The 16,577-nt window shown below is 40.3% G+C and overlaps 1 protein-coding gene across 1 annotated transcript in view; it reads left to right on the top strand.

The window, feature by feature from the left end:
- Positions 1-1,097: 1,097 nt before the first annotated feature.
- The window catches only part of LOC124574654, a 70,741-nt gene continuing 55,261 nt past the window's right edge, over positions 1,098-16,577 (top strand). Inside the window, exons 1-3 of the mRNA XM_047131153.1 lie at positions 1,098-1,105; positions 2,047-2,152; positions 14,091-14,330. Of these exons, the coding sequence (XP_046987109.1) occupies positions 1,098-1,105; positions 2,047-2,152; positions 14,091-14,330 (354 nt within the window). The remainder of the gene's footprint in view (positions 1,106-2,046; positions 2,153-14,090; positions 14,331-16,577) is intronic.

The following is a 16,577-nucleotide window of genomic DNA, read 5'->3' as shown; positions in this document are numbered from 1 at the left end:
TGGCTGACAGTAAATGTCCACTTAGCAATAGCATGTTTTGAACAGTTTGGAAACTTGGTTGATGATATGAAAGTGCAATAATTCAAATGTCTTGAGTTCTCTCTGTAAGTTCACTGACCTGATTTTCATAGTCCACATTTATCAGCCAAAAAATTCTGTTGTTGGTAAGATGACCAGTTTTTCAACTTCATAAGATTAATAATGCATAAATCAGGTTGGTACTCAGAAACAAACAGGAGCCTTGTGGCAGAATTCTTTGAATAAATTAAGAAGTCATTGAAGCACAAGTTAATAAAATGCTGTCCAGGAATTATTGGTAGCTCTAACAAATCAATAACAACATAACAGAACACAGTTCAGATTTACATTAAACACCACAGCTAATACAGTAATGTCTTGTCGTAATCCACCAGATAAAAGGACACTGCAGTAGTTCAGCTAGTTCTGTCCTCAATAATTGCTCATTCTAATGACAATGATAGTCCAAGCCTCTTACCAATCACAACATAGTTCAGGCAGAATATTCATTAACTTGAATTACAGAAATCACTTGGATATTATGGAAAGGAGAGATTGCTACTCATCATATAGAAGAGGTGTTGAGTTGCACATAGGCATAACAAAAAGACTATTATACACTTAAGCTTCCTGTCGAAAGGCCTTCTTCTAAAGTAGAAAAGACATGCGCGTAGTCAGGCAAGTACAGTTCACACACACACAATCACTATCTGGTCTTTGGCCAGAGATGATGATCATGCATGTATGAGCTGCGCTCCTCCATATGGTGAGTGGCAATCTATTCTTTTCATAATACTGTCATTACACAATCCTGGATTTTCCATTGTTAGGAATCACTTGAAAATGTTTAGACATTGTCATTACTGAATTTTGTGGATGGTGATATGCATATTTTTGTGAACAGATTGCACAGAGCTGTTGCATGTAAGAACACCAGGGGCAGGCTTGACATAGGTGTTACATTTTTGTTAGCTTGACTGGGAGATAGTTCAGACTGCTGAATTTGAGTGATGTCCAACTGTTTGAAGATTGACATATGAACAAATTGTTGTGTTGAACACAACACAATTATTAGAAAAATGACTAGGTGACATTTTACTATTCAGAATGGACTATAACTGTTGATAAAAATTTTGTTTGTGGAAAATGTGGTGGTCTAAAAATTTAGAAAAGTTTATGGAATCACTTTATGTGTCAATGTTAAGAACATCTGACACACAAGTACAAAGTCTGTATTGAAAATTATGGTAAATTAGCAGAAACATTTATTAATAATTTTGTCAGTTCATTAATTATCTAATCTTGTGCATAAAATTCAGGTTAATAAAAGTGCAATGACAAAGGTCAGAGTCTAATAAGCACAGAGACAAAGTCTGCAATGGAATATTTATCTATTTCTGAGGTTGTTTATTAGTTGGCTCAAAAATTAGTTAATTTAATAGAAATTGTTGTAAGTTATTTAAAAGTTCAACTCACAGTCTTCAGTGGCATTACTACACCCAGAAACACAAGTTAACTCACACGGTGTTTCTTATTATGTATTGGTATGGAATTTTCAATTAGGAATAACTTATATAACTAACTGATTTTGCAGTAAATCTAAGTGTAGGATTAGGATCAGCACATCAAAAACAAAATAATTTCTCACTTTCATTTACAATCTAAATACCCACATGTAAGCAGATTTGTTTTATCTTTCCTTTCAACTCTCTGTTTGAACTGTTTGTAGTTCTTTTTATACTGTACCTATGAACAATGAATCCCCTTCTTGCCTTTAAAAGGGAAGTTTTGATTTGCAATTTCTTTTCTTCTTAATTCATTTAATGTACTTTGTATATACCATAGCTCATTTCTGTAATATCATTAATTCTCCTTCAAAATCAGACTATAATTGTGTGACAGTAAACATCAAAAATTAGCAAAAAGCTCATTATTAATTGATTCTTTAATAATGACAAAAGGTAAATTTTCAGTAACCCTAAAGCACTAATAAAAGATAGCTTATAACCTATTTTTCTCTATTTATAGGTCAAAAACAATAAATGAATTGAAGCGAAAGCTCCAAGATATGGAACAAATGTTTTTGAAGCCCACTGACTACAGCAAGGTCCATGGAACAGATAATAAGTATAAGGTTTGTTGCATTATTGAATTATGTGATCAGATATGCCTATATTTTGCAATGGAGGAGATGGGTTTTATTGAGTATTAACAATTATTATAGTGCTAGTTAAGTTGAAAGCATCATGTTTTCACAAATTTAAAACCAAGAATAAAGTCATTAGCATTCCACTAACCCAAATGGTTCATACATCTGTCAAGAGGGATTATTTTAAATGAGTTATTTTGTAATATGAGATGTGAAAATTGGAAACTGTGTGACTTTCAGTTACAAAATGTGTCATAAAAACAAGCGGTCTTAGAATATGTACTCCAAGTGCCACTGTGTGCATTCAGAAGTGCTGCTTGGTGAAGAATGCACAAATTAACTTTTTGTTACTCCATTCACTGCAGGAAGGCTCCCATTGATAAGCATTGTAGTTACATCCTGATACAATGTTCCTAGAATTTAGTATAAATTTTTTTAAAAAATGAGTAAATGATTTGTGAACACAGTTGCTTAACTCACTTTTCGAAGGAAAATAATGTGATGCTTGCTTGGATTAGATGAATAAACCATAGGATTTTCATATCAAAGCTGCAGCATTCTGAAGGCCACATATTCAATATATATCATGAAATTTCTTAAAAATATGAAGAAACATTTTGATATTACCTGTCACAGATAATTTTTTCCTCTGGTTCAAGTTGCTACAAAAAGATTTGTCTGTATGACTGATCTTGGTTTGAATTTGTGTTTTTATCTGGATGTTATGAATGGTATGAATTCATATTTTTATCTGAATGTTATTAACAATGGTAGCAGGCCCACTGTAGTAAATATCCCTTGATTTCCAGATTGTGTATGTTGTCTCATACATTTTCAAGGGTTAGTGTGTCCTTCAAGAAGGTAGGATAATAATTTTTAATGAAAAATGGCTTGTCCAGTATCAAGGCAAAATCTTTATAGTGCTTGGAGCAGAAAGCATATGACTGATTTGAATGTGTTAAAGTTGTTTGTTACCAATGCCCCTTCAGAAAATGTATGATTCCATAGTCATCAACATCATACTGGTATCTAAAATGGTAATCAATAAAAATTAAAATCCTCCGTCTTCTCAATGAATTCTGAACTAGGGAGAGGTGTGCTCATTGAGCACAATTACACAACTAACAATACCATTTGAGAACATTTAGTCAGAATTTTTCACAACATTTACTGTAAAAACTTAAAGGAAAATGTTATAATATTATGAAATGGAAAGTTGCCACTCACCATGTAGCAGAGATGCTGAATTGCAGGTAAGCGCAACAAAAAAACTGTCACAGATAAAGCTTTCGGTCTGTAAGACCTTTGTCAAAAACAGACAACAGACATTCACATATGCACACACACTCGCACACACATGATGGCAGTCTCTGGCAACTGTAGCCAGACTGGGAGCAGCAGTACCAGTGCATGGTGGGAGTGGTGACTGGGTGGGGGTAAGGAGGAGACTGGGGTGGGGAGGGTGAGGGATAGTAGGGTAGGGATGGCGGACAGTGCAGTGCTGCTGGGAAGCACGCAGCGGAGAGGTCGAGGGGGGGGGGGGGGGGGGGGGGAGGTTAGCAGAAAAGGAGAGAAGTACTGGATGCGATGGTGGAAAAGGGCTGTATAGTGCCGGAATGGGAACAGCGAGGCGGGCTGGGTGAGGACAGTGGCTAATGAAGGTTGAAGCCAGGAGGGTTACAGGAACATAAGACATACTGCAGCAAAAGCTCCCACTGGCACTATTCAGAAAAGCTAGCATTGGTGAGAAGGATCCACATGGCACAGGCTGTGAAGACATCATTGAAATGAAAGATGTCATGTTTGGCAGTGTGCTCAGCTACCAGATAGTCCACTTGTTTCTTGGCCACCGTTTGTCGGTGGCCATTCATGTGGACAGAGAGCTTGTTGAATGGTTATGAATTCCTCCAGAACCTCAACAACTTCTCATTCATTTGCTTCACCTGGTCCTACTCAACCCAACAAACCACCTTCCTAGGTGTTGACCTCCACCTCAAAGATGGCCACATTAGTACTTCTGTGCATATCAAACCTACTAACCACCAGCAATATCTTCACTTCAACCCACAGCCACCCATTCCATACCAATAAGTCCCTTCTATACAGCCTAGCCACCGATGGTTGTCACATCTGCAGTGACGAGCAGTCCCTCTGGAAATATACCAAGGGTCTCAAGTCCCACAGAAGCCTTCACAAACTGTACTTATCCTCTCAACATCATACAAAACAAATACCCTGTGCCTTATCTTTCCTCACCCCCCAAAGTCCCACCGTCTGGCCACAGAGGAGCATTCCCTTCATAACTCAGTACCACCCAAGACTGGGGGAACTGATTTACATTTTTCACCAGCATTTCGACTACCTCCCATTGTGCCTTGAAATGAGAAATGTCGTGCCCACTATCCTTCCCACCCCTCCAACAGTGGTATTCCACTGTCCACCAAACTTACACAATATACTCATCCATCCCTACACAATCCCTGCTCCCAGGCCCTTACCTCATGTCTCATAGACCTGTAACAGACATAGATGCAAGACCTGTCCTATACATCCTCCCATCATCACCTGCTCCAGTCCAGTCACAAACATCACCTACCCCATCAATGGCAGGGCTACCTGTGAAACCAGTCATGTGAACTACAAGCTAAGCTGCAACCACTGTGCTGTGTCCTATGTGGGTATTACAACCAACAAGCTGTCTGTCCACAGGAATGGCCACCGACAATTGGTGGCCAAGAAACAAGTGGACCATCCAGCTGCTAAGCAAGTTGCCAAACATGACATCCTTCATTTCAATGACTGCTTCACAGCCTGTGCCATGTGAATCCTTCCCACCAATACCAGCTTTTCTGAATTGCACAGGTAGGAACTTTCCCTGCAATATACTCATACCCTATGTTTCTGTAACCCTCCTGGCATCAACCTTCGTTAGTCATTATCCACACCCATCCAGACTCCCTGTTCCCCTTCCAGCACTATACAGCACTCATTCCACCATAATACCCATGTTTTTACTTGTCTTCTTTTCCATCAAGCCTGCCTCCCCCCCTCTTCCCTACACTCCCTCTAACCTCCTGACTGCACACTGCTGGCCTACCCTCTCTCCAACTCAACCCTGTGTACTGCCCAGCAGCACTGCACTTCCGCCACCCCTACCCTACTAGCCCTCCCCCTCCCCACCTCAGCCTCCTCCTTACCCTTCACCTGGTCACCACTCCCATCATGCACTAGCACTGCTGCTCACAGTGTGGCTACAGTTGCTTTGACTGCAGTCATGTGTGTATGTGTGTGTGTGTGTGTGTGTGTGTGTGTGTGTGCATGTGTGTGTGTGTCCCTTTCTGGCGAAGGCCTTATGGGCTGAAAGTGTGGCGGTCTTTTTTTGTTGTGCGTATCTACTCAGCGTCTCTGCTATATGGTGGCTGGCCACTTCCCTTGTCATAATATTGTTATATTCCATCCTGGATTTTCCATTGTTTTATTTTTGCCTGATGGATTTTTTTTATCCTAATCCAGTGCTGTGCCTTTATCATTATTTTGTAATACATCACTATACTCAGTGTCCATCCTTCTTTCTCTTCTTTCTTATGTTTCTCTTTTCAACTTACAAACCACATTGCATGTCCTCTACTTACAAGCCACAGTGTATCAACTGTTTCAGTCATGCACAACAGATGGCTACAAGACCACACTAATTGTTGGTTTAGCATCTTATGTCCCACATTACTCCCACCAATATTATTAATCCTGTACCTTTTAATTCATCTCTCTCCCTGTGCCACTCTTCTGTATTTTCCTGTGTTATTTCCTGCACCTTTCCAGTGTCACATGATCTTGTATCTCATCCTACAAACCCCTCCCCATCTCCCACTCTTTCACCATTCTATCCCAGTTCATACCCACTAATTCCACCTCATCCAGTCACATCTGCAGTCCCCATTTTTTATACTTGTCCACTTTCAGATCTGCTACCCACAGTAATATATTCTTTGATCTCATTGTGATTTCACACCAATTTTAGTGAATTTTCGCCTTTCGCTATCATCAGCTCCCTCAGATTTCATCTTGTTTCCCCCTTTTGCATCCTTTTCATCCTTCTTGTGATTTTTCACACATATTTGGATGTGTTATTGCGAATTTTTTGAGATAAAATTCTACATTATTTATGTAATTTTTCGCATTTTTTCCTCCTCTATGGATCCTTGCTTCTTCCATCTGCATCTATACAGAAAAGTTTCCTCATCCCTAGCCAGAACCCAGTCCCACTTACTGTTCCCGTGTTGTTGCTTGGCTCATGGAATGCCCCCAAATGGCCTTACCATCAAATTACTCACCGCCAGCAGCCACCCCTCCTTCCACAATGACCTCCAACTATTCAGATTCTGCCAATCCCTAGCCCTCAGTAACATAGTCCTGTAAAACTATATCAACCAAGTCCAAACCTCTTTGCAGTATATTCTCTCCATCCACAAAATTCTCATGCTATGCAATCTCAAATTCCTGGAACCCATAATGCACATTGAAACTTGGGCTCTCCAGGAACTAGAGTGACATGCACAATGTCACCTCAAAAAGCTCTCCACCCTGCTCACTTCCTTCTGCCACCTTGGAGTACCACTGTCCACCACCTCTTCTACAAGCTCCAAACCTCCCCCACATCCCCTCATAGCTGACACTGTCTCGCAGACCTACTACATTCATCCCACCCTCCAGAACTCTCTGCCACCACCACACAGAATCCAGAACCTAAATAGACCTGAAACACTGTCATGAACCTTTCCTCTGGAGGCCTTAGCCACACTGAAATATCAGTCCTTTCCAAAGGCCTCACATTTTGCCCCACTCCCAAATTCAGTCATTCAGGATTTGTTAAAGACTGTCTCTCTTTCTCCTGGTCCCTACAGTGGAAACACTCTTTTGCCACCAACCCTACAAATCAGACTCAACCAAAGACCAATGTTGAACCCTGCCTAACTCAATTCACTCCTCCATCCAACAGTGATCACCCCAACTGCCGCCAAATCACCACCTGTTAATTCTCCAGAATTTCTTAACCTTGAATTTTGTCTCACCATCATTCCCCAAATCCCTCAACATGCAAACTAACCTTACATCTGCAGAAAGAACTGCAGCACACCATCTAAAAACTGATCCCAACATTGTAATTTTACCTGCAGACAAAGGCTCCACTACTGTTGTTTGAACCACAAGGATTAGCTGGCAGAAGGACTCTGCCAGCTGTCAGATACATCCACCTACAAACCTTGTCACAGTGACCCCATTCCAGAAATCTAGCAGGATCTCCAGTCACTCCTCAAATCCTTAGGCCCATCGCAGAATCTCTTCCTGGAGTCCATCTCTCTGCTCACCCCTACCATTCCCCACATTTCTGTCTTCTACAATGCTACCTAAAGTCTATAAACCCAACCAGGATCCTACCCTCCTATATAGAGGATACCAGCCAATTCCTCCACCGACTCCACACAGTTCCTGTCCCTTTACCCCACAGTGCCCTGCTCGTCACTATTGTTGCCACCTCCCTTCTCACTAACATTCCTAATGCCCATGGCTTTACCACTATTGAACACTACCTTCCACAATGCCCAACAGATTCCAAACCAACAACCTCCTTCCTAGTCACTACGATCAACTATATCCTTACCCACAATTACATCTCCTGTGAAGACAATACCTACAAACAAATCTGAGGTATGGCTATGGTTACCTGCATGGCACGATGTATGAAAACCTATTCATGGGCCCTCAAGACAGATCCTTTCTATACACCCAGAACCCTAAACTCCTCACCTGGTTCAGATTCATTGAGGACATCTTTGTGATATGGTCGAGGACGAGGACACCCTATCCACTTTCCTCCAGAACCTCAACAACTTATCAATCATTTGCTTCACTTGGTCCTACTCAACCACTGTCCTAGATGCTAACCTCCACCTCAAAGATGGCTACATCAATACCTCTGTCCATATCAAACCTACTAACCACCAGAAATATCCCCACTTTGACCCACTGCCACCCATTCCAAACCAAGAACTCCTTTCCATACAGCCTAGCCATCCATGGTCATTGTATCTTCAGTGACTAATGATCCCTCTCAAAATATACCAAGGGTCTCATGTCTCACAGAAGCCTTCACAGACTGTAATTATCCTCCCAATCTTGTACAAACACAAATCTCCTGTGCCCTATCTTTCCAGTCTCCAACCACCTCCCAAAGTCCCACTGCCTGGCCAAAGAGGAGCATTCCCCTCATAACTCAGAACCACCCAGGACCGAAGGAACTGAATTACATTCTCCACCAGGGTTTCGACTACCTCTCGTTGCCCTGAAATGAGAAATTTCCTGTCCACTATCCTTCCCACCCCTCCCACAGTGGTATTCTGCCAACCACTGAACCTACGTAATATCCTTATCCACCCCTACACAATCCCTGCTCCCACCCCCTTACCTCATGGCTCATACCCCTGTAATTGACGTAGATGCAAGACCTATCCCATACATCCTCCCACCAACACCTACTCCAGTCCAGTCACAAACATCACCTAATTCATCAAAGACAGGGCTACCCGTGAAACCAGTCATATGATCTACAAGCTAAGCTGCAACTGCTGTCCTGCATTCTGTGTGGGTTTTACAACCAACAAGCTGTCTGTCTGCATGAATGGCCACTGACAAATGGTGGCCAAGAAACAAGTGGACCACCTGGTTGCTGAGCATGCTGCCAAACATGACATCCTTCATTTCAATGACTGCTTCACAGCCTGTGACATATGGATCTGTCACACCAACACAAGCTTTTCTGAATTACACAGTGGGAACTTTCCCTGCAATATATCCTACATTCCCATAACTTCCATGGCCTCAATCTTCATTAGTTGTTATCCAGATCCATCCAGCCTTCCTGTTCCTATTCCAGCACTAATCCCATCCACCTTCCCCACCTCTCCCCTCCTTGCTGTCTAACCTTCTGATAGCACATTGATGCCCTATGCTCTCTCCACCTCATCCCTGCAGCCTTCCAACCCCCTCAGGAGCACTGCCCTGTCCATCTCCCCTGCATGATGTGTGCAGTGATTAAATTTTTCATATGTGTTCAAGTTATTAATTTATAACAACTTAACAGCTTGCCATAGTGCTATGAAATAGACACACTATCTGTAAAGATGTCAAAGGTGAGTCAGTTTTGTGTGTCTGTTAAGTGTACAGTATTGCAGAGCTCCCTTGATGACAATGGAGACTAACTGGCATAGGACTGAACTGATATTCCAGGGCATGATGATTTGCTCTCCCTCACCATGATCTTTCTGATTGTGGAGTCCATTACAGTATAGAGAGTGCATTGTGATCCATCCTCTTTGTAAACTAGATACCGTTAACCTACTGTGGTGCAATGTGTGTGGGCATTAGAGATGAAATCTGAATGTTGTTAGATTATTTCACCTACAGACCACAAATTCATTATGAACCATTGAGGTGCTTTGGTTGTTGTACTAGATTAGTCAGTACACTCTCAATTCATAAATTGTATATGTTTTTTCTTGTTCAGTTTTGTTGCATTAGATACTCTCACATTACCCACATGAGCCTAGTTACTTGTGTACTGCATAGTTGTTCAATCCCTATATTACATTATTCACATTTGGCTGTCATTGTCAGCAGTGGCAGCGGCAGCTGAAACTTGTATTTGAGTTTTCATTTTTCTCCTGCATTTCCATTACTGCATGTCAGTTCAGGTATGGAGATGCCTATGATGGCTTAGCAGACCAATCCTTGCATGAAACATGCAGCCACATACATTATGCATAATAGAGGGTGGAGGCAGTGGCTGTGCCTGGTAAAATTTGGATATGTGATGTTTTTCATTTTCCTGCTTCTAATGTCCCTGCTCAAAATGTAATACATCAGCTAAAGTAGTTTTGTGCCAATGTGTATAATCTTGTGCTGTGCCACACCAATTACTTGGGTCAATGTTTAGAATTTTTAAGTTCTTCTTGAATTGGACCTTACAGTGCTATAGAGGAGCACCTTGGGGACTGTGCTCACTTCACTATGTAAAATTTGTCAAGGCAGTCTGTTGTTTCCCATCCACTGGACATGCCCAATCCATCTGAGTTGGTAACTATGCATCTTTGCCTCCTCAACAATCATAGTGTTTGATACAACTCATCCCATTTGATGTTCATAATATATCTAAGTTTCTGTTGGTTCAAGCATTCTAGGTCAGTGATATAGTGGGCAGGTTTTGCAAGCATAGAGCTGGGTAGAAACACCAACTACTCAATACGTCATCAGTTTGGTGCACAGTGTCTGATCTTGATTCAGGAAGACCCGATGTAAGAGTCATCCAAAAGCAACATGTGTTACATGCATCTTGTTCTCCACTTCCTTTTCCAACAAGCAGTTAGCAGACAATAAATTTCCTAGACAGAGAAACTGATCTACTTGTTCCAAAGGTGTGCTAGACATAGAGGTATTGAGACCCAAAAAGGCAGTTCCAGGAGCTGGCTGTGATCAGGACTTTGCTTTTTGGATGTTGATTGTAAGGCCAAACCATTTATATGCAGTACTGAAACAATTTACAGGAAATTCCAGCTCAATGGGTGTATGAGCTAGAGTAGCATTGTCATCAGCATACGGTAATTCAGTTACCAGAGTGAGACTTGTGAAGCTTTAGAGTGCAATCTGGAATGATTAAATAGTGCTCTGTCAAATCTGTATTTGAGTTCTACTCTTGCATTGTTTACAGACAAAGTCTCATAAAGCATGGGTGCTAGGTATACATCAAACAATTTTCATGTGAGGACACATCCTTGTTTGAACCCATTAATAATAGGGAATTTATCAGATGTTTCATTCTGGTATAGTACTTGCCCAGATAAGTCAACATGGAGAGCTTGAATTACTTTAATGAGGTGTTCAGGGCAGCCAAAACATCTTAAGACCTGTCACATAGCTTCTTGAGGCACTGCATCAAAGGCTTTTTTTTTAGTCCAAGAACACAAATAGTAAAAGCTTGTGTGGTTCCCTGCACCCCACCTGCAATTGCTGTGCACAATAGGTCACATCAGTAGTTACTCTGGAGGGGCAAAATCTTCACTGAGATTCAGGAAGTACAATCTCGGAAAGAGTCTGGAGATGATTCATCAGAATTTTAGAAAAAAATTTTACCAGCCACATAGATCAAGGATATGCCACATTACCACATATGGTTCGGTCACCTTATTTAAAGATGGTGACAACTGTGGAGTTCTTCATGTCAGCTGGTACCTTACAGGTTTCACACATTAGAAGAAACAGGGGGAAGTGTCTGGTTTTTAGAGGCAAGCCACCACTTTGAATGGTATTGAGAGATATGATGTCCAGTTGCCTTTCTTGTTTTCACACTATCTAGAGCCTTGCTGAATTCATGAAATGTTAGTGAAACTGCCACAGGTTGTGTTGGATGTTGTAGTGCATGTTCAAGAAAGTTGTCAGAAGCAGTAGAACTACAGTTTAAGGAGAGATAAAATGGTTTTTCCAGTGATTCAAGACATCCTGACTATTACTTAGGATGGTCATTCTGTTGGCAGCTTTCAGGATTCCTGATGAGGCATGAACAGGCCCCATATATTTCATTTATTCCAGCATAAAAATTCCGAAAATCCCTGGCATCTGACAGACTTGGAAGTTCCTTGGCATTTTGTTGCCACATGTTGTTCTTGATTGTTCTTATTTCAGTTTGACATTTCCACTTGAGTCTTGAAAGTATGCTTTCTTTTCCGCAGAGGATAGGTCTTCAGCAAGGGATAGGTAAGCATTCTGCTTGACTTATGAGGTTCTTAATCACTTCTTTTTTGTCATCAAACCAGTCATTTTTTGTCTTTGCATCAAAACCAGATATCTCCTCTGATGTCTTCGTGGTATTATTTTTTAAAGTGGGCCATTCATGTTCAGAATCTGTTGTGTTAACTGCGGCGGTGCTAAGTTGATCCAAAAGTGTGTCCTGTAAGAGAGAGCCAACAGTTTTGTCCTGCAAGTTGCTGGCATTGAATTTTCTCCTGGAAGGATTTCAGAAGTAGGATTGTGTTTTATGATGGACGATAATCCTCAGATGGCTAATAAGCAGTTTGTGATCAGTCCAAAAATCTTCTATGTTTCGAGCTGCTTTACTGATCAGGACATCATTCTTGTCATGCTGCTGAGTGATGACAGGGTCAGTGAGATGCCATATGATGATTAGGTAAGTGGAACTGCATGTCAGTGATAAATAGCTCAAGTATAGAGACCTAGAAGTAGCAACTCATTTGCACTGCAGTTTCCAACAACCATGACATTTCCCCAAAAACAATTCTCTCTTCAAACTCTGGCACTGAAGTCGCCTAGTAACAGGAGTTTATCTTCAGTTGGCCCTATAAAAGGTAAGCTAAGCATTGGTACTAACATTTGTACCTGGCTGGGAATCCACACCCAGAATGTCACTCCTAATTTGTGGACAAAACCCAAGAAAGAACAACAAGACTATGACTACAGGGACATGGAACGTCAGGTCTCTTTTGGACTTAAATGGCAATAGACCAGAAAGAAGAAAAGTTTTCATCACCCACTAGCTAGCTAGTTTAGATATAGATGTTGCTGCCGTAAGTGAAACCAGACAATCCGGCAAGGGGCACATCACTGAGGCTAGCTCAGGGTACACCATCTTTTGGAAAGGAAAGTCTTCAGGAGAACCCATGGCATAGGATTTGCATTAAAAACAAAAATAATGAAATAACATCAATTAATCCCTATTGCTTGTAATGAAAGAATTATAACTTTTCGAATTCCCTGCAGCAGCTAGAGACTATGGTCACATGTGTGCATGAGTTGCAGGTGCATGTGTGTGTGTGTGTTTTGTCTATTTTTGCCGAAGGCCTTGTTGGCTGAAAGCTCACTTTCTTTTTGTTGTGTCTATCTGTAACTCAGAATTTCTGCTATATGGTGAGTAGCAATCATCCTTTTCATAATAATGTTACATTCCATCCTGGATTTTCCATTGTTTGATCTTGCTGTTACTTTGTTTGTTACAGCGTCCAGTGATGTAACAACAGTGGAATCAACAAGATTTGCAAACCATGTGCACTCAGACCAGGAGAAAGCCCAATGTGTCCTCTGGTATCATGAGACAAAGTCACCAAAAACAGTACAGAGAAAGTTTCAAATGGTGTGCCACCGATAGCCACCAGATTTTGAAAGCACAAAGATGTGTTATGTGAAGTTTAATGAAACACGGAATGCCTGTGATATCCCTAGAACAGCAAGTCCTGGAGTCTGTAGAGTCTCAAGTGAGCTGCAGATTCTGAAGACATTAGTGCATAGTGTTCTGCATAAACAACTTCTTTTTCTTGCGTACCTACTGCAAATCATGCTGTCCCTCCAACCAATGGATTACGGTGCTTGTTATGACTTTGCTGTTGAAGTGCTAGGTGAGATTGAAGCAGATGATAACAATTTGAAACATGTTCTTTCCTCAGATGAGGCCAGACCATGAGTGTACCTCATGATACCAGAGATCACCTTGTCTTTCTTCTTGTTTGAGTACATGCTGTTTGCAAATGGTATCCAACTTCACTGCTGTTGCATCACTGGCTCTGTACCAAACAAAGTAACAGCAAGTATGTATGTACACTAAAACTTGAATATGTCACAAACAATTCAAGATAAAAAATATTTGCCTATGTGTCATATTTAGTGCCTTATGAATATTTGTGATCAGGAAAAGACTTCTGGAGTAGCTGGTACTTTTGATTTTTCCACTGCTAAATGATTCAGTCGTCATTACCCATATGGCAATGTAAGAGAACTAAGATCCCTTACAAAAGACTAATGTCTTGAAAATAATTACATGGATAACAAAAAGGGAATATAGATGAAGTCATAAATTTACTTTCAGATGATGCAAATGGAAGCTATGATATCACAGCTGAGAGAACACAATTCTGACCTCCAGAAAGAAAAGCTTGAACTTCAGTCAGAGCTAGACAATAAAGAACGTAAGGAAGGTGAGCAAACAAAAATTATTGAGGCCAGAGATGATGTAATACGAAAACTGAAGATAAAGGAAAAGAGGCAGGCTGAAAAAATTTCTGACTTATCATTTATAATTCAAGAGCATGAATCTGCTATATCTACAGTAAGTATCAATGTAATTGAATATATACATTGCACTAGGTCTTACAAACAGATGTAGAAATGAAGAGAAGCAGATGACAAAAGTGAAAGCAACTTAAACTTAATATTTGCTTTTTGCATAAAACTTAGTGTGTTTTATAAATTTTGGTTTGCTGACTTCAAATCAGGCGCTAGAAGTACTGTGTTACCCATAGTTTTTGAGGATGAGCTAATATAAGTTTTTCACACTGTGCCCTATACACAACATTAAACTGCATAATCATTCATTTATAACAATCTTTTTGATCATGATTTTCATTGATATGTTTTGCTGTACTGTCCCTTTTAAGATGCTAACAATAATCTGTAAGCATTACAAGAGTCCATTTGCCTTGGCAGCAAAATTCCATGTTAGACATACCTTTTTAAAATTTCTTACCATACTTTTCGCTGAGATACACTATGTGTTTTGGAAAGAAATCCAAGTTTTGCATAGAAGACTCATTTTTGAGGACTTGTTGGAAACTGTGTTTCTGCATGCACCAGTCAAGACGTTAGATACCTTCTTTCAGGTAGAAGCTCTATTCTTGTCAAGAAAATTTATGAGAAATACTTCAAATGTGGCCCACACTGTCTTTTTTTCCCTTGTAGTGATTCATCAAAATTTCTGTCCTTCAAGAGATCCCTTGTTTGGTTTACTAGAGATTCCTTCTTTTATTTTGGCCTTATTAACTTCTGCAAATTTGTTCTGTGTATATTGAAATGCTCTTCCTTCATTATTCACAGTTTTCACATAAGTTTTTACCAATCCAAGTTTGATATGTATTAGAGGTAAAAATACTTCCCTGTGATCTATGAGAGGATAATTTTTGCATCATTCTCCATATCAAGTTAATAGTGTTCATGTTTATGTGATACTCTGACAGACTATCTATCAGCTCTAACCCTACTGTCCCACTCGCATATCAGGCAACTAAAGTCTTCCTAAAAACTGTAACTGTAATATCTCTCTATATATGCCAATAGTGTGTGCTATAATGTACAAAATATAACAAACATAGCTTGCTCATAAAAGTTTCTTTCATTTGCGTTGCATGGAAAATTGTCAGACTTTGAAATCTGTTTCCTATATTTAGAAGAATGGCTTTGAAGCTACAATTCAATGAGCTGATGGGCAGCTGCCACTCTTCTTGATTGAGATTATGTTCAATATACTTCCTTAGTCCAGTAATATCAATGTAGAAGGCCATATTCTCATCTGAAAACAATAATGGCAACCCTCCTTTCTCACAGTTGCAATACAGAGATATTTTGACATTCTTGTGTGGAACATTCCATTCAAGCATCCTGAAAGCATGCATATCTGATCTCTTTTTTGACTAATCTACACTGATGACCAAGAAATCAATGTGAGTTAACTGTCATACTCTTCGAACCTTGGCAGTACAATTCTGGTCTTATGCTACAGACAGTACCTTGCTGGAATATTCCATTGCCATCAGGAAAGACAACATCCAAAAACGGATACAGCTGATCTGCAAAAATGTTTACATAGTCCACAGCTGACATGGTGCCTTTGATTAGCACCACAGATTCCATGGAAGCTAAGGTGAATGTTCCCTAAAGCATAATACTGCTCACACTGTCCTGCACAATAAATGTTTAGAGTAGTCATTGGCCTGGATGGTGATGTATTTGGAGGTGAAAACTGATGTGGTGTAACAGGAAATATGATTCATCCAACTAGGTGACACGTTTATATTTATCCACAGTGCAGTCTCAGTGAACCAGTTCCAATTGCAATCCTATTTGAGATGTCATCAGCTCTGCATGGGAACATGTAGGGATCTCCTGCTTCAGAGTCCCATGTTTAATAATGTGAGCTGACTGGTGTGCTCTGAAACACATGTCTCTGTACCATCATTGTACTCTGTCATTAGATCTTCACAGATTGCCACCTATCCTGGTTTATAGAACAGGCAAGCATCTGACCTCCACATTCAGTGATGAGGTGTGTAAGTGCAACATCTTGTCACCAATTCATAGTTTAACTGTCCTTCAACCATCTTAAATTCTTATGACAGTAGCAGAAAAATAACTGACCATCTTTGCCTTTTCTGAGATGCTCATTCCCAGGCACCAGATCATAAGAGTCTGCCTTTTGTCAGAGTCATTTATGTCAGTGGATTTCTTCATATGCAGCCTGTATTGTTGCTATAATAATTCTCTGCTTGTATCTACTCTGCATAGATACTTTCTTTTCTGCATC

This window comes from Schistocerca americana, chromosome 1, assembly GCF_021461395.2.
Source record: "Schistocerca americana isolate TAMUIC-IGC-003095 chromosome 1, iqSchAmer2.1, whole genome shotgun sequence".
Taxonomy (NCBI): Eukaryota; Metazoa; Arthropoda; class Insecta; order Orthoptera; family Acrididae; genus Schistocerca; species Schistocerca americana.
Note: the sequence above shows the minus strand (reverse complement) of the source record. Positions and strands in the feature narration are given on the sequence as shown.